The 23,846-nt window shown below is 45.7% G+C and overlaps 1 protein-coding gene across 1 annotated transcript in view; it reads left to right on the forward strand.

Annotated features, from left to right (window-relative positions):
* DIAPH1 (diaphanous related formin 1) overlaps positions 1-23,846 on the forward strand; it is a 1,645,861-nt gene that overhangs the window by 1,435,369 nt on the left and 186,646 nt on the right. The window contains exon 26 of the mRNA XM_069654133.1: positions 6,181-6,313. Within this exon, the coding sequence (XP_069510234.1) occupies positions 6,181-6,313 (133 nt within the window). The remainder of the gene's footprint in view (positions 1-6,180; positions 6,314-23,846) is intronic.

Here is a 23,846-nt window from a genome sequence, read left to right on the forward strand (position 1 = left end):
TGTTGACCGAACAAGTGCTTCAGCCAAAGCATAGCTTTTATGTGGCCTTCTTGGATATTACCAAGGCATTTGACTGTGTAGATCGCCTGCGTCTATGGAAGATTTTAAGGGACTGGTGTTGCCTTGAATATTTGGTCAGTCTGCTGGAGCAGCAACATGCAGATATTCGTTTGAAGGTCAGACTGGAACAAAGGGGGAACTATACTAAATGGATTTATTTGACACATGGCCTTTGACAGGGCTGTGTGCTAGCACATTTTCTATTCATTTTGTATATTCTGGGAATAGGAGCTGCTTTAGGTAATATTACTGCAAATCCACTGACATTGGAGTCCGTTAAATTTCAGTATCTTCTATATGCAGACAATGTTATCTTATAAGATTATACTGTAGTGGGCTTGCAAAGCTCCTTGACTCTGTTGGGTGAATTTTTCAAGGACCTTGGCTTGTACATTAATGTTCCCAAATCCAAGGTCCTGATTATGAATTGATGTAAGCCTTTGTCTGGGAGAATAAACTTCTGTTGGTCCATAGACGGCCAAAGAATGGAGGCGGTCTCTGAATTTAAATACTTGGGAGTAGTGTTTAAAGCCAAGAAATCAGTGGTCATGGCAAATCAGGCCCTTGAACTGAAGGCCATCTCGGGCCCAACCCAACAGTTTTTGAGAAAATAAATGGCTGGTTTTCTCTCACCCCAGTGATTAAAATGTACAATCAAATATTTGTACCCAGATTGATCTATGGGGCAGAGGTACTGAAGGAGGGTTTGTTGTGGTCGAAAGTGGAATCAATAATTTGGAAGCATGTTTGATCCCTCCTTCTGAGCATTCCCTTAGCCACGATCTGGCATATTTTGGGCCTCGTTTCATTGGAGTCCATGGTCTCCTGGCGAAGTGTGTAGTTACTAAGAAGTATCTTATACCCTCCAGTGGGCACTTTATTCGAACAGTTAAATACATCTGCTACTCGAGGTGACTGCATTAGTCTGACTCAGTGGATCTCTGACTATTATTGATCTTAATGATGTATCATTGTGTGATATGGAAAATACTCCTACGTAGGTTAAAAAGAAAATGTATGCAAACGATTGGATTGCGAATAGATCTGGTCTAGAATCGTATAAAATCTTTTTGCATTTTGTGTTGGACATTAAACCTTATAACAGAGTACAGAAATGTTTGATTAGACATCCCGCAAAGAAATGTAGCAATTTTTGGTTACGTTTGAAATTAAATCTTTTATTGACGAAGGATGTTTTAGTAGATTGTAACAGGTTGTATAATGTGGATCGGTCATTTCGTTACTGTACGGTGTCGAATGAAACCTTCAAACTTAATCATTGAATGCACTGCACTTTGTGACCCTCGTGAAGCTATGTTTGAATTATATTTTAGAAATAGGCACTTTTTTACTTATGAACATTTGTGTTGGACTCTTCTCTCGGAACCTAGTGGGCAACTCGTGATTGCATTGATGAATTTTGTAAACACCTGTTTTAACTGATGTTTTATCCTTTGTTAACGCTGATCAATTAATTTTGTTTTTAATTGCAAACATTCTTTTTAGATAGCTAGTAAAGTTTTGGTATATGGATGTGTGTGTGTAAAGTTTTACTGGATAAAGCTATATCACACAAGAAATACATAAATAAAATAATCACTAGTGAACACGGTAACATAATTACTTCCTGTGGCAAAGAGTGGACTACACGGATTTAATTATATTGAAATCTATAATAAGTCACTGGTGCCTTCGAAAATGTGTATTTGTTTTAGAAACTCCAGGGCTACATGGGGAGACATTTGCCAACTAAGTACCTTTGTAAGTCACTTTGAAGAAGCTGAAAGTGTTTACAAAATTGGTTCAAGATATAAATCCCACTAACTGAACATCAGAAAAGGGTTGAAGTGGCAGGGGAACCCTAAGTATCTGTGAAACTGATTTCCCCTCAAAACATTGCTAACATAAGTTCTGTAGTTCTGTGCTCCCAACTACTCATTACGGTACCGGACATCCCCCCAGGCAGCGGGCACGACTCAATCATTCACTAAGTGCCTAAGGGTTTCCTATTCTTCTTCCAAATGACAATAATGGCATGCAGATGTGGGGAAGTCCTTATTGTTCCTAGAACTCAGGACTTGTCTTGTTTTCAACAAATGAATCCTAAATATCATAAAACATTTCCCAATCAAGTTCCAATTTGGTTTCTATACCGTAGATTAATTTAGGGACAACTTTGGTTTTTTAATACTTAACTGGGATAAGTGAGGATTTCCCACACTTATAAAGTATTTTCTTAATTTTAGGCACAAGAATATCCCTTTTTAGCGTGTAGTATATTGACAGTGGCTTTTTTTTCCCATCAAAAATGGATGTACCCAAATAGGTAAAATGGTTTGTTACCTCTAAAGGCTAATGATTTAGATACCATCCTTTCTTTTTCCCACTGGATGGACTGATCACCTGAGTTTTTGCTTAATTCACTTTCAGGCTATTTAACCTTGCATACACATGGAGGGTATTCAACATCCTGTGGAGCCCAATTTGTGTACGATCCATTATGAGGGTGTCATCCTCATAAGAGAGCCAACAAAGTTGTACATTACCCAGCCTAGGGGAAGCCAGAGAGGCAGACTCGAAGGCCCTGCCTATGTCAGAGAAATAGAGTTTGAACAGACAGGGGTCTAGTACCCACCCCTGTCTCAGTCCCATGGTTGTGTTTACCTCTTGCGATAATTAACCCTTACTGTTGTGGCGCACCTGCAGGACCGTATCAGTGTTGAGATATATTAAGATGCTGAGTAGACTATGTGGCAGCCCCCAGTTCGATAATTTCGTCCACAATATATCCATTTCATCCACAGTATCAAACACGGATGAGAAATCAATGAATCGTGGTCAAGGGATTGGGGTCAAGGGTCCTATTGTGTAGCACATTTAAGGTTGTACCCATATTTTTAAGAATCCAGATTAATGTTTACTTAGATGACCAGGATTCCAACTCCAAAAGGAGTAAAGTGGAGAAGATCTTACTTTCAGCATCCATCAATGTAATGAGGCAATAATTTAATGGGTCCAATCTGTTACTCTTTTAAAATAGGCACTGCATATGATGACTTCCAGGAGGATGGTGTTTTGCTAAAGTGATTGATACTTTTGATAAAAATAGTAAGTATGTGTGCCAATAGTTTAGGGGCTGCTTTGAGAATATAGTTTGATAACCTGTTTGGACCGGCTGCATGCATACAGCACATCATTATCGGAGAACCTCAAATGCCACTTACAGATGGCTTGTAGGGGATCCCTTTGTTCCCCCATGCCCTTAGAGTACAATGTAGTAAAATGGCTCATACATACATGTTCAGGAATAGGGTTAATCAGCCTTTCTAGTTGACGACCCTCTAACCCAGTGGTCTTCAAACTTGTTAGGCCTGACTGCCCCCCACCCCTGAGCAAAATGTGGGCAAGCCGGCCCCTCCCAAAAATGCCAAATGGACAGGAAGTCAAAATGGCTATGAACTATTGCATGCCGTCACTGCACCCTACTGCCAGTATAGTCCCTGGACTTCCCCACCTGCTGCCATCACAGTCTCTGGATTCCCTCATCCCACTCCCACTCCTAGCCCAGACCCTGGGCTCGCCAAACACTGCTCCAACCACTATCCCATGGCTCCACCCCACCCTGCTCCCACCACGGTGCCAGGGCCACTGGTGGCTGGTGACTTTTTTGAAGTGGAGGGGCATAAATATTTCCACCAGTTATGTCATAGTGACCGAGCATAGCCCGAACCAATCAAGGGGGTTTTGGTGGGCTTTCCCCCCATTAATTATTTCCCTGGGCCCCACAGTGATTAACACAATCAACCTGATTATGTGTGTATGCAAGGCACTGGGGGCCACGGGGGAAAGCATGGGCTTTTTGAGTGGACATTTATGATAGCCTGTGAAAATATACCATCACTGTCCCCTGGACTCCACAGCCCTCAGAAGGAGAGCTGATTTTGGCAGGAGGGTAGGGGGATTATGACACAAAGGCATTTTTTAAAATGCCTTTGTTTCCAACCCTCCTTCCTCCTCCCTTTCCCCCCCACTAGCCAGAATCTGCTTAATGGACCAAAACAAACACACACACTCACACAGCAATCACTCTATCATTCACATGAGCACACATCACTATACACTCACAACACAAGCATACACGCATCCATACACATTTAAATAAAACATTTATGAACATAAACGTACCTTCTGCAGGGGCCTGCGCATGGGTGCTGAAACACCCCGCTCCAGGCTACTCTGTCCGTATGAGCTCCCCCTCGCACATAGACATGCTGTGCCCCAGCCAGCATTTCCAATGAGCTAATCAAGGCTGACGAAGCAAAACGCCCCCAGCCTTGCATGGCTCAGTGAGCATGTGCAGCTGGGGAACTGAACTGTCGAAGGGAAACAGTGTTTCCCTTTGACAGTTCAGCCAGTCCAGAAGCACTCCCTCAGCTGGAAAAAAACAGCTGATGGAGTGCTCAGTGTTTCACTGGGCTGGCTCCTCGGCTTCCCCATAATGGGTGAGGGGGGCCACTGGGTCGATGCCCCCTTGCCCATTATGGATAAGCCGCCAGGCTCAGACTGTCCTATAGGGCAAAGCCTGTACCGAAAATGCTAGTGTGGGCCAGTCACAATGGCCCACTTTTGTGGCCAATATAGGCCAGTTTGTTGAGTTACTTCACTATGCAGCTAATAGTTTTGACGATTGTTGCTGAATAAATATTCTTTAAATATCACAATTCGCTTACATTTTAACAAAAAACACCCCCTTGGGTACTAATTTATTCAAACACTCTGCGACTAAAGGAATGACTAGCCATTTACACTTTGGGCCGCTTTTTAATTGGTGCCTGAGACATTTGTTTGCTCCAGTCCGACCATGTGAGCCGCCCCTGCCCATTTCCTCCAATAAAAATAAAATTAAACATAAAAATAGTTTTTTTACATGTCATAATGGGTTCTTGTGCCCCCTGGGGATGTGGCCACGCCCTGCCCAAGGGTTGGGGGTGGGGGAGTAAACACCACAGTTTGAAGACCTCTGCTCTAACTTATTGATTACTGTCAAAGATTTCAATCACTATTGGGTCCCAATGATAGCTAACGTTTTCTCAGTCGTTCTAAACATTCAATGTTTTATGTTGCAGTAGCCATATTTAGTAATGCTGCCGACATTTTTTATGTGCTAATATTTTAGTCTGTAGATCCATCCCTCCATACTTAATCAGCCTCTGCTCCGGATTGTTTCCTTTTCTTACAGCTACCTGTTCATCAAAAGAGTGAACATGGTGACAAAACTGCCTCAACCTCCTATTCCAAGGGCCCGCCATATCTCTTTAAGGGATGTATTGAGCAAAGATGGAGAAAACGCCACACTCCTTTCCCTCTCATCCATACCTTTTGAAGTCGGTATTAACCGTCCCATTAAATGCCTCAATTTGTTGCGAATTCCATGTAATCCTATATCCAAGCATGTGAATCCATGCCAGACCCATGCTGGAGAAACTTGTTCCTGCATAACCATTGGAAGTTTAGTTTGCAATGCAATGAGAGACCCGTTCAAAGGCTCCCACTTGCCATTATTATAGATTCCAAATAAAGCTTTGTGCTGGAGGGTCATTGAGTTGTACACCTCAGTAGCCCCTTAATCTTACTCCATTAAGCTCACCAATGGTTTCCCACCTAGCTGCCCAGTCCACTTACCGATCACTTAGCACAAGCCAGCTGGGAGTCTCCAAGAGCGCATCCATGCCGCAATGCTAAGTGGTATTTGCCATGCCACAGACGTAGATGCAATTTCACTTGTCAACGCTGTTCCTCTGGGTAGCTAAATCTGACAAGACCCATCAATTGACAATAGATATTTAGGGTTAATGAGCCTTGTATTTTCCAACTTGATTTGTCCTTTTACGCAATATAATTATGAACGATGTTTTTGTATATTGGAGCTTAGCTAATGTGCGTTATTTTAAAAGCGTGTTAGGTTAGCAAATGTACAGATTCCTCACCAAGAGATTGGGAAACATTTCAGTAAAGCATGTGTATGTAAGAAAAATTCTGCTACTGAAAAACTAGACGCATAGTGTAATTAACTCTTTACCTCGCTATTTTGAGACAACTGATTGTTTAACCTCTCTGTAGCAAGCAGTCAAGGAGAACCAGAAACGGCGTGAGGCTGAGGAGAAAATGAGACGAGCAAAACTAGCCAAGGAAAAAGCAGAGAAGGAGCGACTTGAGAAGCAGCAAAAGAGAGAACAGCTGATTGTTAATCAAGGTATGGCAGCGATAAGAGGATGATACATTGAATGGCCACAAGAAAGGGAATGTTCCATTTTTGTTGGTGGCATAAGTCTTCTTATTTGATCTGGCATTGTTCATGCTTTAGTAATTAATATGCCGTGGGTGGAGCTGTTGGTGCTTTTAGTACAAGTCACCAGTGAACAAATGTGTTCTTAGTTAGCGAAATGTAGGTGTTAACATAGGCAAGTGTTTAAGCTACAGTGTTGGTGTCTTGCTCATATAAGATGTGTCTTTATGTCAGACTTAGAATGAGAAGTGTTGCATTGAGTTTGCCACCAACCTATTATGTAAGGCAGTAATGTGTACATTGTATGTATTCAGCCCGTTCCTTTTTAAATCGCTTACTTTTGAAGTGTTTCTCTCCCTGGTACAAAGTGAGCAAAATGTGTTTAGCGGCTTTCTTTACATTCATTATAATCATGTTAGTACAGAAGTGGAAGGCATGTTTACCTATGGCTAAGTTCCCTACTTAACTCTTGACCCATCTTGTGGGCTGACCAAGAGGACTTTGCCGAACTGGTAAATGATGGCAGATCCACTGGTCGGCCGCTCTTAGTCCCAAATTGAGGACTGTCTCATGTAGCCATCCAGGGCCATTATCCCTTTCAGGAAGTCCAATTGGGGACTTGAATAAGAATGGGCTCATGTTTAAATGGTCTCCACTGTTCCCAGGTCCTTTATGCAGTCATATAGTATATCATGTTTTAGGTACGGTGCCTTTGAGAGACAAGCTCAGAGCTGAGGAAAACATGAAGTGAACAATTTAAACTCCTTTAACATCTACAGACGAGACCTGTGTAGCCATCAGAGGCAGTCTTCCTACAGCACTCTCGCAGTGAGTTTATTTAGCAAATTGACTCGATTTGTTTCCTGGCAGTGCAAAGCCAAAACTTGCAAGCGAGGAAACTGTCAAATTTAAAATTGATTTTATTTTGCTCACCTTCATATAATACAACTGCAATGCACTATGCTCTGTAGTCTTTTCATGCTAAAAGAATGCTGTGCAGAGCCCAGGCTCCACAGTAGAGGAAGGTGAAATCCAAAATGTCCGACCTACCTTTTTGATCTGGACCTAAAAGCCCAAATCAAAACCATATGAAGCAATCAAAAGGAGTCAGTCACAGCCCCTCATTCAAGTCCACAAATACAAACCCTTTTGGGAAGCAGCTCAATTCCAGGGCAGGGGTCACTGGGCTACGTAGGTCCAGAGTCCTAATCAGGAAGTGTAGATGGTTGGTTTGGAATATTAACTAGGGAAAGTTGTTTGGAGCGAGTTGGAGAGCAAGGAAGGAGTTTGGTTTAAAAGTGAAGGCAGGTAGAGATTGGAGATGAGGGAGATAAACCGTCAGGTGGAAGAGGTTGATCAAAGTCATTGGGTGGAGAAGGAGATTGGTTTGAATCATTAGGTGGTGGAGGTTTGAAGACAGCAGAAGGATGAGGTTGGATTGAGACATGAGGAGGTTGGTTAGACATAAAAGGAGCTGGTCATGTTGACTCTTAAGGAGGATGGTTGCAGTAACCAAGAAGAGGTTGGTTGGCAACATAAGGAGAAACTAGCCTGGAAACATCAAGGGATAATTGCTTGGAGATATCACTTGGAGGTTGGGTAGGAACCACCAGAGGAGATTGGAGGATAACATCAGTTGGATGCAGGTGGCTAGTAAGGTCATAGCTAGCAACATCAGGAAGGAACGACGAGGCGTGTTTTGCAAAAGGAGGAGTTAGGGATGAGACTTCGATTTGAAGGGTCAGCCCCACAGTGGGAAGAGGAACTAGTGTTGAGCAGGTGTAGAGAGGGCTGTAAAGATGAAGGAGTTAGGACTTTAAGGGATGGAGCTCATGACGTCCTGCTTAAGTCACAACCTCTGTGAAAACAATGGAGGGCATAATTCGTTGCTTCAGTAGGGACATTTCAGAGCAAATGATGGATGCTGAGAAGACCAGAAAAGAAAGATGTGGGAACCCCTTAAGCATGAGTCAGACAACCAATGGAAAGCGACCCAGAAAAGAAGGTGCAGTAATCCCTTTAAATTGAGAACCAAGAGGAGTGCTTTTTAAACCCAATTTGTTCCTCACAATGGGCAGACCTGGAAGTCTTTGCTTTAAATCTACAGTACGTGTTTCTTATTTTGGCCAACTTGCATTATATTCCCAAAGTGCAAGAAGCCAGTTTTTACTGCATTCTCGTCTTGGCCTGGTCATTGATCTTGGGTTTCCTTCGTGACAGTCTTCTATTGTTTACAACATTCTACTAGCCCCTTAGCAAATGTGACATTTTAAAGTTTAACTTGTGAAAGCTTTAGCTCTCTTGAAGGGTTTGGGGGGGATATCTTAGAGGGACTGTGGCCCCAGTAGGTTGCTCCTTGATGTGCCTCTTGGCTGATTACTTCCTGTTTGTGGCTTTGCACATCCCTCTCTTTTCCATGCTCCAGTTCATTTCAATGGATTGCATCCCCCCACAGTTTTCCTCATCTTGATGGATCATCCCTTCAGAGCCAGCTGCTCGTAAAAATTCAACAGGGGGCACAGTGCATCTCAGTCTTGTTGTTTTGACCTCTGCACACCTTGAAAGATTTCTAATGGACTTCTTCCTCCCACAGATTCCTCATCTAGGATAATCTAATCCAATACCACCTGCCTTTGGAGACTTTTCACCACCGGGGGCACTGCACAGCTCTGCTCAACACAGTTAAGCGATTCCGTGCTGGACGTGACGTATGGGCAAATGAAGCCGCTGTGCCCTTTGATCTCAGTTCCTTTTTTGCCCTCTAAGTATGCCGCTTTAGGAATGCCACGTAGCTTTGTTAACGTGTGACTGTGTCATGCCTAACATGCTTCAAACCCTGTGTGGATTATGGGAGACCGATGTCTGTCTCACACCCCTACCGGATCTGCCTATATTGCTTGGGGGAATAACATTACTGCTGTGTCGTCCACCCCCTAGGCGTATACCCACTTCCGTTGGGCAAGTTTGTCAAATAAGTCTGACATCTTTGATGAAGAGGGTGATTGCATCCCATTTGGGATGGATCCCCATTACTCCAGGGTCTGGAGAATTCCCCCAAATGTTTCTACGGTGAGTGAGAGGATTTGCTGGACGTGCCTGAAAACCTGCAGAAGGCCAGCAGACTAGATACCTCCCCGGAGCTGCAAGTCCTCCCAATGCCAGCTCCAGGTAAACCTCATGTTTTGTTTTCTCCAGAAAATGATGATGAAGGGGGTTGACACACAGGGGTTCTCTGCATCCACCAGGCCCAAGGTTCAGTTCGAAATAACTGGCATCCTGGAGGAGTGCCCACAGAGAGAGACCTTGCTGCCCTTCTAACTAGCTGTGTAGGCCCCAGTTTTGGTGGCCTTTGAGAAGCCGGCATTGGCCACTCCAGTGGATTGGGACCTTGCCAAGAAGCATCACCTGGCACCCTCCTATGCAGCTTGCCTCTCCATACATGCATCCCCAGAATGTTTAGAGGTGCAAGCCATGACTGCAAACCTCAAAACCACCTCTCCTCCCTGCTTTGCCTGCTGACGCTGAGAGCAATGGAATAAATGCTTGGAGGTGCAGGATATTCACTCTGGGGTATCCTTTCCTTGAGCACAGTAAATACTTCTTGTGCCTAGGCCCAGTTCTCATTTGGATTTTGGAATGTGACCTCTGAAGAGGCAGATATTCTCTCTGTTGAAAAGATGAAGGAGGGTTTCAAAGCCCTGGTAAAAGCAAGGCAGCAGCATGCCAGATCTTGCATTCAACCCTTCACATTACTGACTCTGTGGTGCATACCACGGAAACAGGAACAGTCCGGATGAGTCACTTCTGTATGAGAACCTCACCTTTTGCTCTAGGTTTCCCGTTAAAGCTCCTGCATATGCTCTTTGCTGGACGTAACCTTTTTAGACTGAAGGATGCGGATACCATAAAAAAAAACTCCAGACATCTAAACCACTGCAAAATGTTTAGGCCTTGTTGTCCAACAGCCATTTACTCCTGCCGCAAGATGCCAGGGTTTTCACCCCTTTGTCTTCTATGCCCACTATGGTAGGATACAGGCACCCTCTGGTATGCAGCAGCTTTGTAGTGCCCTACTTCTGACAGGGTAGTGGTGGCGAAATGCAAAGCGGTGTTATTGCCAACTCAACGATCCTCGCATCAGCCCCACATGCAAAACCTTTATGAAGAGGACTTCAAACATTGAGGGAGTATTACCCTGTTCAGCGAGGATTGACATACCACTTCCGATACTTAGTCCTTGCAGTTTGTAACTCGGGGTCCTTGTCTCCCTTTTTCTCAGTGCCCTCGAAACCTTCCTCCCCTCTCTGCCTCAGCCCCTCTCCTATTGGAAGACGTTTACCAGATTCAGGTTGCCATAGAACTGGTGCCCCGCTCAGAACGAGACATCGGCTGATATTCCCTTTTTTTCTGGTTCCTAAGGAGGATGGGGCCTCCGTCCGATCCTGTATCTGAGGCTTTTGAACATATACCCGCGCAAGGACAAGTTCAAGGTCGTCACTGTGGCCCAGATTTGCAGGCTTTCGAACTGTAGGACTTGTTAGTGTCCTTGATCTTCAGGATGCCTACTTCCATGTGCTAATCTGTTCCAAGCACATGAAGTGTCTGAGATTTATAGTTGGCATTTCTTTGGCACAAAGAGTGCCCCTACTTAGATAACCGGCTATTTCGAGCTCGCTGTCCTGACCAGGCATCGGCACACCTATACCACACACAGCCTGTTGCACAGTTTGGGTTTCTCTCTAAATTTCAAGAGGTCTCATTTTATTAGCCATCTAAATCCCTCCCATTCATTGGTTTGCTCCTAGACACTCGCCTTTGGTACATCCTTCCCTCCCAAGGATCGTGTGGCCACTATCTTCCCCATGGTTCATATCTTATACTCCTAGAAGATGGTTCCAGCATCCACCTTACTGCACCTTCTGTGTCTAATGGTATCCTGCATTGTGGTGGTGCTGTAGGCCTGGTTGTATATATGAGCTACCTCTCCCTTTGTCACTAGGTAAATGTTGACACAACTACATATACTTAAGGAATTTTCCATTAACAATGTTTGATCACACTGATTTCACACAAAAACAGTTAAAACAAAATGTATTCTAAAATGATTACATCAAGATAAAAACAGAAAGACATCTGCATATAGCTGACCTAATCAGTTCATAGTTCAAGCTATGCTAGATGGGTGAGGTTAGTATGGTGTTTGTGCTATAAACAAATACATGGCACATTTCAAACTGACAACACTGTATTGGTGTTTCTTTTTTTGAGACTGTAGGTCACAGGGTTAATTACTAAAATTAAACAATTCACTAGAGTACTCGGAACTTTCGTTAGGACTAAAGGTGCTGAGAAGCAGTGGAGAAATGTGTAGTAGAGACATGTGGATCACAGATCTAGACGTTGTCTAAAACAAAGTGGAAAGGACAAGACAAAGGATCATGTATACAGAACAAGTGATCATGACAAATCCTAGAAATCGGAGCAAGAGGCAATGCAAGTTTCAACATACCACCAGATGGTGAATGGGGTCGTCGGGCTGGGAAACAATGATTTTGAGGACTATCTATTTATTTATTTATTTGTATTTATAAAGTGCACAAACGTCCCTGGGGCATCATGGCGCTGTTATGGAATGATCAGCTTGAAGAGGAAGTATGACAGTATAGAGTAAAAATCATATTTGTACAGGTATCACATGAGGACAGAGAGAAATACGTATACTATACTGTTACTATGGTTACAGTGCAACAGCAAGAGTAAAAAAAAGCTGTTTAAGTACATTGGCATTATGTACATCAAGTATATTAGCGTTGAACATACAGTAGCAGAATAGTGAGGTCTTTATTATTTTGCGGAATGTGGTGTAGGATTCTTCGTTCCTTAGTGTAGTGGGCAAGGCGTTCCAGTTTTTAGGTGCGAGGTTTTGAAAGCTGGACCCTCCTGCTTTAGTTCTTTTGAAGGTGGGTACATATACCTGATTAGAGAGGTGGGATCTGGTTGGGCGGTTGGAGGTGTTGGGGACGATTCTTTCAGATAGGTATGGTGGGGCATCTGATGAGAGGCACCTGTGGGTGATGGCCATTGATTTGAAGAGTATGTGTTCCTTGACTGGAAGACAATGGGCTTCTTTCCTGGCTTGAGAGATGTGTTCCCATTTAGGAATGCTCAGCGCAGCCCTAAGTGCGTTATTTTGGGTGATTTGTAATTTTTTTAGGTTTTTTGCAGAGGTGCCCAGGAATAGGCAATTGCAATAATCCAGTTTCGTGCCTACTGTAGCTCTGGCGATGGATAAGCTGTTTTTTGTAGAGAGAAAGGGTTTGACTGCGTTGATCACTTTGGAGGTGAGTGCGGATGAAGAGGCTATTGCGTTGACCTGGCGGGACATAGTTAATGAAGCGTCAAGGTAGACTCATAAGGTTTTTACAGTTGTGGAGACTGTGATAGTAGAGTTGTCAATGTTAAAGATTTTGTATTGGGGTGGGAGTTTATTGAGAGTTTCACTGGTACCTACTAGTAGGATCTCAGTTTTGTCACCGTTTAGGCAGAGTCCATTTGCAGCCATCCAGCTCTAGGTGGCTGAGTAGATTTTGGTTAGGGCTGCTACGTCGTCTTCGTAGGTCCCAGTTAGTGGGAGTAGTACCTGCGTGTCGTCAGCGTAATTGGTGTACGCTATGTTGCGACCGTCAAGATCATTGAAGAGAGGGAGGGTGGGTGAATATGTTGTAGAGGGAGGGGGCTGTGCATGAGCCCTGAGGGACGCCGCAGTGGATTGTGGTGGGGGAGGCAGATGCAGTGTCTGAGAAGACTTTCATGAGTCTTCCTTTTAAGAAGGAGGCCACCCAGGCGATGGCTTCTGGAGAGAAATGCGCTTCATTTTTTAGGTTTAATGCCTAGGATATCATGATTGACGAGGTCAAAGGCAGCTGAACGGTCCAGAAGGAGGAGAAGTGCCGGTTTGCCTGTGTCCATGATGTCGCCTAGTTGTATTTTTAGGTCGAGTAAGGCTGACTCGGTCCCATGCCCTGGTCGGAAGCCTGACAGTCTTTTGCCTAGGATGTTTGTTTCTATGCATTCCTGAATTTGCGTGTAGGCAACTTTGTCCAGACTCTTGAGCAGAAGAGGTACAGTGGTGATGGGTCTATAGTTATTCGCAATTTCTGGGTCTAGGGTAGTTTCTTTTAGAAGGGGGCGTACCCAGGCTTCTTTTAGGCTGTCAGGAACAGTGTTAAGAGTTGAAGGAGGCATTAATGAATGACTTGAGAAATGGGGCGAGTGTTTCTGCACAGTTTGTGATTAGTTTAGCTGGGCAGGCAACTCCTTTGCAGTTGGAGTGCTTAATCTTGTTCATTATCTCAATAACTTTGAGTTCTGTTATTTCCCTGAATTTGAACGGTGTTATGTGGACTTTGATGGGCAGAGGCATTGTGCTGGCGGTGCGAGTTCAGAGCTGGTGGTGAGTTAGATGTGATGTGATAGGTTTTTGTGATGCTCCTTGATTTAATCTTGCAGGAGTTAAAATGTATTTAATAGGGCAGATTGTATTGTGTTACACCAGGTTTGGTCTTTAACAATCTCATGAGATTTAGTAGCTGGTGTGGTGAGTTCTTTGTAGATGGCGAAGAGTTCATTGGATTCGGAACTGGCATTGGTGATTCTTTCATTATAGGACGCTGATTTGGCTATAGTTATGGCTTTCTTGTAGTCTGAGGTAATTTTTCTGTAGGAGGATAGCTTGGCTGAGGAGGGTGACCTCTGCCCGATGACCAGCGCTTTACGTTTTTTGAGAGCAGAGCTCATTTAGTCATGTGCTCGTGGATTTGAGCAGGGCTTTTGCACATCTAGAAAGCCAATTAATATATGCTTAGTTGGTCCTATTCTTAGTTGTGGATGCATTGATCAGACAGACTTTGTCTTCCCACAAGTGTTGGCTCTGTCAAGAAGTTCTGGAGGAGATCTTCTCTTTTTGGAGGACGACTCAAGTGGTGGACCTCTTCACTTCCAGCATGAACAGGGAGTGCACGTTGTAGTGCTCTAGCTCCCTGTGGAACGCATTGACTTGGATCTCCTTTATGCTTTCCTGATGATCCCTTTCATTCTGCTAGTTCTCTGCATTGATTCTGTTTGCTCTGGACTGCGCCCGTTGGACGTGGTACCCAGGGCATCTGGTTACAACCATTTGTCCTCCCTGCAGGCCGATCTCTAGGGAGATCGGGCCTGCTCCCACAGTCAAGAGGGTGAGCCCTCCACCTGAGACTTAGCAGACTTTACTTTCATGCTTGGCTGCGATATAAGGAGTGGGATTTTGCATCTTTGACGCGCTCCTTTAAGCTAGGAGGCCAGCCACCAAATCCATTTATGCCTGCAAGTGGTGTAAATTCTGTGCTTGTTGTCTGGACTCTCATCTGTCCTACCTCCTGTGTGCTGGATTTTCTGTTTTCTTTGCCCCTGACCGCCGTGCAGTTTGGCATATAATTCTTTAAAAAGATCCATGAGCCAAGCTCTTTCTTCACAATCTCCACTGTTCTGCAGTTTACTTGGTGTTTAATTCGAGGGAGAAATTGACTTTGGGAGTGCGGCCTTTCTTCCTTCCTTTCCGATATTGTTTTGGAATTGCATCTGTCTCAGAAGGTCCATCTTCTTGTGTTTTTCTCCCTCTCCATTCGAAGACAGAAGAGCTATTCCATCTACTGGACACGATGCAGGCCCCAAACTTCTATGTCTCTCAGACTAGAAACATCAGTAGATATGACCTGCTTTTGTGTCTTATGCTGGCGCTAATGCTGGCATTGCGGTGACTAAACATGCTCTGTCATGGTAGATCTTCTGCATCTTGTATAAAGCTATGATCTGGCTGGGTAGGATGTGCCTGAGGCTCTCAGGGCTCTTTCAGCCAGATGCCTGGCTGCCACCTCCATTTTGCAGAGGAGTCCCTGTCTTGGGCATATGCAGAAACAAAGGTGTTGAGGGCCCGTTGAAATGGCAGATGATCATGTATCCTGCGATGGGACAGCAGAATGGAGTTCAATAGGTGTGCTGCGGCAACTGAAATGGAACAGCCTCCCACCCGCGAGTACCTAAAGCACGGGGCAGAAATGCGCAGGGCTACGGCCAAGCGGAGAGGACGAGAGGAGACATACTGACAGAATTTAGCTCGAAGATATTTAGGCCCAGTTTTATAAAAGGCCCGATGAGCAATACACTTGAACTTGATCCGTTGAGACACTTGAAGCTAGTGGAAGGGAGTTCAGGATGGGGGAAATGGAAGAGTATCGGGAAGCACCAGTGGCAAGCCTAGCCACAGAATTTTGAAGAATCTGAAGCCGGTGTAAAATATAGACTGGTTGTGCAAGGTAAAGAGAATTACAACAATCCAAGGAACATGAACATGAAGTCCCAAAACTGTGAGTGTAGGTAAGGAAGTACTTTACGCAGAATCTGCATCTTGAAATGGACAGACTGGTGCACCAAGCTCACCTGGGCCTGCATAGACAAAGAGGCCGAAAGCATCACGCCAAAGTCCTTAACCACCGCAGAAGGCAGTGGAAGGTGGCCAAGTTCAGTAAGCCAGAAGGCTGATGACCCGGTCGAAGTCTCAGGTGAGGAACCAACAATTAAAACCTCTGTCTTATCGTCATTCTGGCAGAGCCAGTTGTTTCCCATCCGGTGGTGTACAGCAGACAGGCAAGAACGACAGAGCTCAGCAGTAGCATTTAGGGAAAGAAGAACCTCTTAAGGTAGTGGTCAGTAGTGAGACGAAGAAGAACTGGAGTACTAACCATGTAGTTACTGAGACAAGGGGGAAACCAACAAAGAACTAAAAATAGAGAAGGGATTGTGTCCTGTGTTAACCCAGCCCAGATAGGCTGCAGCCATGAAATATGCAGGACGCAGGAGCTTCAAGGCTCTGTGTGACCCAGAGAAAGAGATTCTGGAATACGCTAGTGGGCACGCAGGAGCATTCCAACGCACAGAAGCAACTGAAGGGCAAGCAAACCTAGGCTATCGGTGGGAAGACGGTCCCACAGAGCTGGTGAAGGCCAGACGCCGGGGAAGTCATACCATTCCTCTGCAGTCCCTGATAGTCCCAGCAATGTGCTATGACCTCGAGCGAGGTAAGGGGAAGCATGGGAGACCTGGAGGGGACGTGGGAGAGAACAGTGTGCCGGCAAGAGCAATTGCCCCAAAGTGTCTCTGCCAACACTGGACAAGGGAGGCGTAACAGAGTTGTGAGTGCCACAAAACTCATTCCAGTGGCAGGAATAACCCCACGGACCAGCAGGGACGGGACGGAGGCCTCTGCCAGCATATGAGAAACCCTAGAGTAGATGTCCCTAATTATAGTGGCTGACACAAGACCATTGGCTACCAGGGAAAGGTTGAGGACCCAAATCAAGAGAGCAATACGAGCCATCTTCCTCGTATTCCTCAGTACTTCGTCAGTACTTGGCAGGGAAGTGGACCAGGCCAAAGAAGGAGAAAGGAGCTAGGGTCGCGGACCCTCTTAAGACTCAGAGCTGTGTGTTGTTAGTGTGACAACTTAATGAGGAGAAGACCAGTGGAAGTAAGCCATTCCCCCCTGTTGTAAGAGTTTATTTTTGCAAATACTAAAAGAAGGGAGGCATTCTTCTGGTAACATGGAGTAATGTCTGGGGCCACGCTATCTCCAACTTTCCCCTCCATAAATACTCCCCTGCTACGCTCCTCTAATTCCAACTCTTTGACTGTCAAACGCTTGTCCAAGCAGAGAGTGGGGGGCAGGTCTCTCTCCTCGGCTGGTGCCTCGCTTTGGAACAGCCTCCCTGTCCCTCAGACTTGAGCCGGACTTCTTTAAGTTTCCGAAACTGCTCAAAACTCTGCTTTTCTCTACCTCTTTCACTCTTTCCCTTCCCTGTTAATCGCTCCACTGCCGCTCAGACCGGTTACCTGATCCTCAAGAATCTTATAGCACTCCAGTCCCTTCTTCTCAGTTGATACCAGCACCCCCACCCACTGTACTGCCTCAGCTGGCCCCTGCTTGGCAGCTCTGCATCCCACCCTTGGGAGTCGTCTGCACTAGCACTCCTCTGCCCCCCCTCCCTTCCACCCTTATCTCTCCTGCACTTCTACTCACTGCACTTGCACTTCAGAATGCTGCCAGGCCTAGTAGCACCGCGAATGTATATTCACTGTTTTGCCATTGTTATTCTTTCACCTGTTCCCTTCCCATTTAGCCTTGTGGCGCTTTGAAACACCATTATGTTGTATAGGCGCCTAACAAATGCTCAATAAAATAAATAAATGTGGACCAGGAGAAAGGTCCAACAGGCCTGGGGAAGGGAGTCATTGCCCGGGTCTTTTTTAGACCAAGACCAAACGCCAGGAGAAGGGAGACATTCTGCTGTCTTACCATAGAAACATGGTATAGAGACTTGAAACATAGCCCAGGAGAAGGAAGATATTCTCCCGGTGCCAGAACACTACTACTTATTCTTTAGGTTATAGTGTAAGGGCCAGAAGTAGTATTTTCTTGACACCGGACGGTAGACACTTTTAGAGACATCTGACAGTTACCTTCGATCTTAAGTTGAGGCTGGGAAACCCCTCTTAGGATTAAAGAAAGAGAGTTTCTCTTGCTTTTCTACCTAATGAGTCTTTAGCACCAAACATGCCACCTTTGTGTCGGAGTCCTCCTTCTGCACCCTTACAGCAGCCCTAGGGCTTTGCTGCACACATTAGGCAAACGTTACTGCTTGGATTCCCTATCATGACCGGACACTTGCTTGGTCGAGCAGTCCACTATAGTCTTCTGTTGTCCTCTCGCTCTCCTCCCAATTCTATATTTATGTACGCTATGGAAATCTTGGATAGATGAGGAATCTGTGGAAGGAAGGAATCCATTAAAAGAACAAATTACTTACTTACTCTTGGTAATGCTCATTCTCATGGATGTCCCTCCCTCAGATTCCTCGTTTCCCCCTCAATTCCCCCTCCCAACTTGCCTTGGCAGATAGCTCATATACCTCGTATATTCTGTGGTCTCTCAGCAGCTGAGTATTGGGGAAAAAGGAGGGTACTTGGGTCGTGGTGTGCAGCAGCTCCATATATACCGGCTCTGATATCACGTCTGTGGCAGGATGCTTAACAGTGACAAGCAGATGCAGAACTTCACTGCACTCCCTCCATTCTGAAGGCAGCAGCCACTTTAAATAGAATATCGTAGGTCAGGTATCTCAGAGGAACATCCATCACAAAGAACATTGCTGAAAGATAGGTAATTTGTTCATGACACAGGAATCAAAAGTAGGATGGCAAAGAGGGATGCTGAACAAAGTGACAAGCAAGATGCAATGGGCCAATAAGAGGTTCCTTCACCAGACCTAATAAATGGAAAGAGCCCTAACCCCATACTTTACGTGTTTGGTTACATATAGAGGTCCGAAGATTGCATGTATTTTTTGTTGATCTCCTGGAAATAAATGGCTGCCACTTATATATTTGGCTTCCAGAAAATCTGCTATTGTAGTATTTCCTCAATGTCTACAATCAATATATTTAAGTTGCCGGATACGCTTGACACAACAAGCTAGATGTTGTTAGCTAGATGTCTGTAATCTCAGTTACTGCAACACTGTTTGCTACTTACGGTGTCTACTCATGCCCTACAGTCCCCTATGAAAAGCTTCTTGCTCTTACCATTCCAAATGGTGATGGGTTGTCTCAACATGCAAGTACTCGCTTAATCCAGTCTTTCTATCCATATCCTGAATGGAATATCTGCAGTGCCTTTCTCTTCCTGAACTCCAGATAGCTATTTAGTTTGTGATTGACTAAAGAGCATGGATGTGAATGAACAATTGGAAGGCCTCTGATTACTAAAAGAGTGTGGCCATGGCCTCGCCCAACAACACATTATTACAAAGCAAAGTTCACGTATCCTATCTGGAAGGGGAGAGAAGAACGAAGAAGGAAAATGATGAGCAAAACAGTGAAAATACCCAAAAAGCATTGCTCATTTAGCACAGCCCTACCAAATTGATCCGCTGGAACCAGCTTGCACAGCAGAGGGCTACTACAAGGTCATTTCAGTTGGACTCTTTGGTAATATGACGTAGTTGATTGAGCTTTGCATGAAAGCATCATTCCTTTTCATCTTTTAGTGTAATTACTCATTTCCAATGAGTACATATTATGTTGGCCATCTGTACAAAATCATAGTTTGGCATACGTTTTATTTATTGTGTAGCAAGAATGCTCCCCTGTACCTGTGTCTGTACTCTCTGCCAACATCTGCATTTATGGAGTGCACCCCACCTAGGTGTGTGACAAATTATTTCCATTGCTTGGATGAGGGCGAGTGTGAACAGGTTTCACTCTTTTCCCCATTCGCTGACTTGTGAAACCGAATAGATCACATCCACATCCAAGGAAAATGTTGCTGACAAAGCATAATTGGCGCCTCCATTGTTGCCTTAAACATCCATATTTTAAGGCACTTAAGCAAATTCGATATGTAGGAAAGTTTTTTGTAATCGTTTTCTTATTTTCACATAATGGTTTAGCATCCTGGCCTTCGAGCTTGTGGCATTACCAACTTCCCGGAAAATGCTTGGTATTTTTTTTGTTATGAGAATTGGTTTCTTTTTTCCCCCAAATGTTCCCCTTAAACAGTACAAAAAATCATAAAAGTTCACTAGTTTGCAGGACCCTGCTCTATGCTTCATCTACTCCGCTTTCACGCATGCAGATGGAGCACTCTCCCAGGGGAAGGAGGAAGAATGCGGGGTATTCCAGCCGCTTAAGCGCCTGCTGTGCTTTTGTCAAATTTCATGTAGAATGTAAGCGTCTGGGATTAAAATTGTAATGAGAACGACGTGGTTATCTCTTTCTTAATAAAATTGAAAATGCATGAATCCTTCGCTTTTTTCGGCCTATGTCGGGAATTCTGCTTCACAAGATAAATACAAGGAAGACGGTGTGCCGTTTCAAACATCTGTCTTAAATCAAGTGTCCCGCTGTATGCTCCATTTTGTTCAATTGCCAGACGTTTCAGCATGTCTTTGCTCTTTGGAACTGTCCGTCTGCATCGCTGCTGCCCAGCGTTATTTACTTCATTTTGATGATGTTGATAGAGCTGCTCTTTCATAGTTACGATGTGTTCCTCCCTTTGTTTGATTCATGATGTTTAAATTGGAGAAATGGAAAAAGTCGTCGCCTATAAACAGTGGAGGAACGGTTCGGCGATGTGATAATTAAAATGTAATGCATCCGGGTGCAAAGTCATGCCTTTAGACCACAGCATCGGTGGGTAACAATGCACGAAGAAAGGCGAGGTTTGAAAATCGCCTACTGTGGCCTTACTCTGATCTTTTATCTGCGCCGAAAGTGTCCACATTGTGTTTAGGTTGTGGAAAGCGAGTAGTGCTTTACGTTTTCGCTTATGGATTCAGCCAGGGCACCTTTTTGTTTGTTTGGCCAAACGAAAGGGACATTTTCTTGTTTTACTTGTCCTATTTCCATCTGGAGTTCCTAATAACTCAGATACATGTTTAATCATCTCGTTGTTTAATATGATAATTATGTATATAGGTCATGGGCTTTTTCTACCATAAGAGATTTCTATGGGCAGCGACGCCAAAGAAACAAGCACTATAGTGACTATGTAATGTGAGTTTATAGATAAGGTTTCACTGTGTGTAGTTGCTGTGAAAAACAAACTGCATGGTGTTAATGATTTTGCAACTAATTCTTGCTATCCTTTGAGCAAGAGCGAAGTGACTGCAAAACAGCACTCACCACTCCCATCTTGTTTTTCATTCACATACTTTGACAAATCCCTGTCCTTAGGCTCCAAATGTTCTGTATGATTTTAAAAACGTAGTTTACAGAAATAGCTGCAGGTCTTTGTTCACCTATTTACCTAATTGTATGTCCTATGCTATTCATCCATAAAGATGGAGGAACCTGTGTCTCCACCCCAAAGAGCCATCTTCATTATCTAACTACATATCTGCTGAAACTCGACCGTTATGCAGTTATTTATTATATATGGAATTCTTCAGGATTTGATTCAGCACATACTCTTACATCCCGTCCCCTTTCTTCCATACTGCATGGGCGTCCCTTCCAAGGGACGGTAGATGGAACCTTTTTCACCAGAAAAAACCTTCCCCTTTAAATTTAGAGGAGCGCGGGGGTGCGGCCCTGGGAGCATGCGCTGCCCTGACTCCGCCCTCCGGCGCCACACCTCAGTCTCCTTTTCCGCGTCGACTGAAACCGGCCGAATTCACCAGCACTCCTGGGTTTGGCTTCAGCCATGTAATTCCAAGCGTGGATACTGCTTCTCGTCTTTCTTTTTTGTCTTTTTATCATCATCCATCCTCTTCCAGACTAAAGAACCCCCACGCCCTCTGCCTACGATGCCTTGGCCCAGACCACGGCTGGCAAGCTTGTACCGCGTGCAACGCGCTATCCTCGAGGTCTCTAAGGTACAGACTAGCCAGGTGGAACGAGCTCTTCCAGAGATCGCCTCCAAAGGACCTAAGGACTTCGTCTATCATTGATCCAGGCCCAAGGTAGGGCAGCTCTTTTCCAGTGCACCCCGCAAGGACTCCTTTCCAAGGACTTGCCCACGCGGGAGGGACCGCCCAGGTCCTCGTACCAGCACAAGTACCGAGGCTGAATAGTCTACAGGCCGAGGGGTCCGTAGATCATCCCGGTGACAGTGCTGAGGTAGGAAGGTTCTTTTACTGGGTCTTCACTGACTGGCAACATGTCTGGGGGGGTGTCTATACGCAGCTCTACTGGCAGATCTGCCAAGGGCGAAACGCCTACCGGGCCTCGGCCTGAGGAACAGGCCCCATGATCCACACTCGAGAGTCCTGAATGGGGCAGGGCCCAGTGAGCCGAGCAACACGACGCAGGCACGTGGAAGGCAGCTTGACAAAATGTCAGCTGTGCCAGAAAATCCAGACATCCGGCCGCTCCAGGGAAGGCAGCAGGTGGAGGATCGTGTGTCAAGGTGGGACTGGTGTCAACTAGGTATGTGGCCTCCAGTTTACACTTGCTTCGCGCAAGGCATTTTCCCGCTGCGTCCATATGGGCAGGGCACGCAGCGGCTCCAGCAGTCCCTCTCTACCCCGTCAATATCGTCTACCACCAATCCTGCCTGCGAGGACAGGTTCTTTGAACGGTTCCTCAGGCTCATGAAATCTCCTCGGATGGGGAACATCCTCAGGTACGCCACGAGGGACGTGCTCCCTCCAATGGCTCTGGCCCCTCAGGCGCCAGTGCAGATGCCTCTGGCCCCTGTTCAGCCTCATATCCAGGCGGTTGCACAACAGCCCCTTCCTCAGCCTCCGGTCTCCACACGGCTCCCAAATTCCTGCCTCCGGTCTCTGACCAACAGGACTGCAGGGAGACACAGATGAGGAGGAAGACCCTGACACACCATCTTCGGCCAAAGCCTTCCCGAACGTCTGGCAGGGCTGGCAGAGGACTTGGGCCTTCCTCAAACCGAGGTCGAGCAACCAGCAGAGGGGGTCCTTGCAGAAGTCCTCACACTACGGCCTGCTATTAGAACGGGGATCCCGATGCAGAAGGACATAGCTGCCTTGGCCAAGAAGGGTTGGCTCAAGCCCCATTCAGTCCAGCCGGTGAACAAACACTTGGACGACCAGTACAGGCAGATGGAGGGGGAATGCACTCTTGCTATCGGCCCATCCTCAGCCACAATCCTCGGTGATCGCTGCAGCATCACTATACTTCAAGCCTCAGTCGTCCTCTGCCGCTTCCTCTGTGGCGCTGCCAGACCAGGAGGATAAGATCTTTTAGGCATACGGGAGAAGCTGTATTCCAACGCGTCCTTGCACCTTCGTCAAGCCAACGCGGATGCCATGCTGGCAGCCGTCAACCAGAGGCTCTGGCGGGGAATTTGCGGGAAACCGATTTCCTCCCAGAGCTTCCGGCGCACAGCCAATCATGATTCAAGGCGGGATTGGCAGAGGCCAAAATGGTGGCGCAAGACATCAGAGTCCACCGTGGCCCACATTGACACCTTTGGCCGTGCCATCTGCATTGCCACGGACATGTGAAGAACGTCCTGGCTCCGTGCGACGAAATTCAACCTGGATGTCCAGGATCGCATCTTGGATCTTCTGTTCGAAGGGGGTGACCTCTTCCACTACACAAGGGACAAGGAGCTGGATAAAAAGAAAAACAGCTCACAAATGGCCAAGTCTTTATCCATCTTGACAAAGACCATGCAAAAAAACGTACACCCTGTCACAGCAGCGCTCGGACAAGGGACGTACATAAGGAGGGTTCTGCGGCTTCCAAGAGAGGAGGTCCAGGCAGCCTGACAGTTCTACGAATCAACATCGGCGCAAACAACAAAAAAGGGGGATGGGGGTGCAAGGGCTTTTTCCAGTCCCCCTCCTCCGCAACAGCCTCTGAGTGATAGAAGGCATGACGCGCTCCTCCGGGTCCACTGTCCCCTGTAGGGGGCAGGCTTGCTCCCCATGCA

The sequence above is a fragment of the Ambystoma mexicanum genome, chromosome 3q (genome assembly GCF_040938575.1).
Source record: "Ambystoma mexicanum isolate Mex_15411 chromosome 3q, UKY_AmexF1_1, whole genome shotgun sequence".
In the NCBI taxonomy this organism is placed as follows: domain Eukaryota; kingdom Metazoa; phylum Chordata; class Amphibia; order Caudata; family Ambystomatidae; genus Ambystoma; species Ambystoma mexicanum.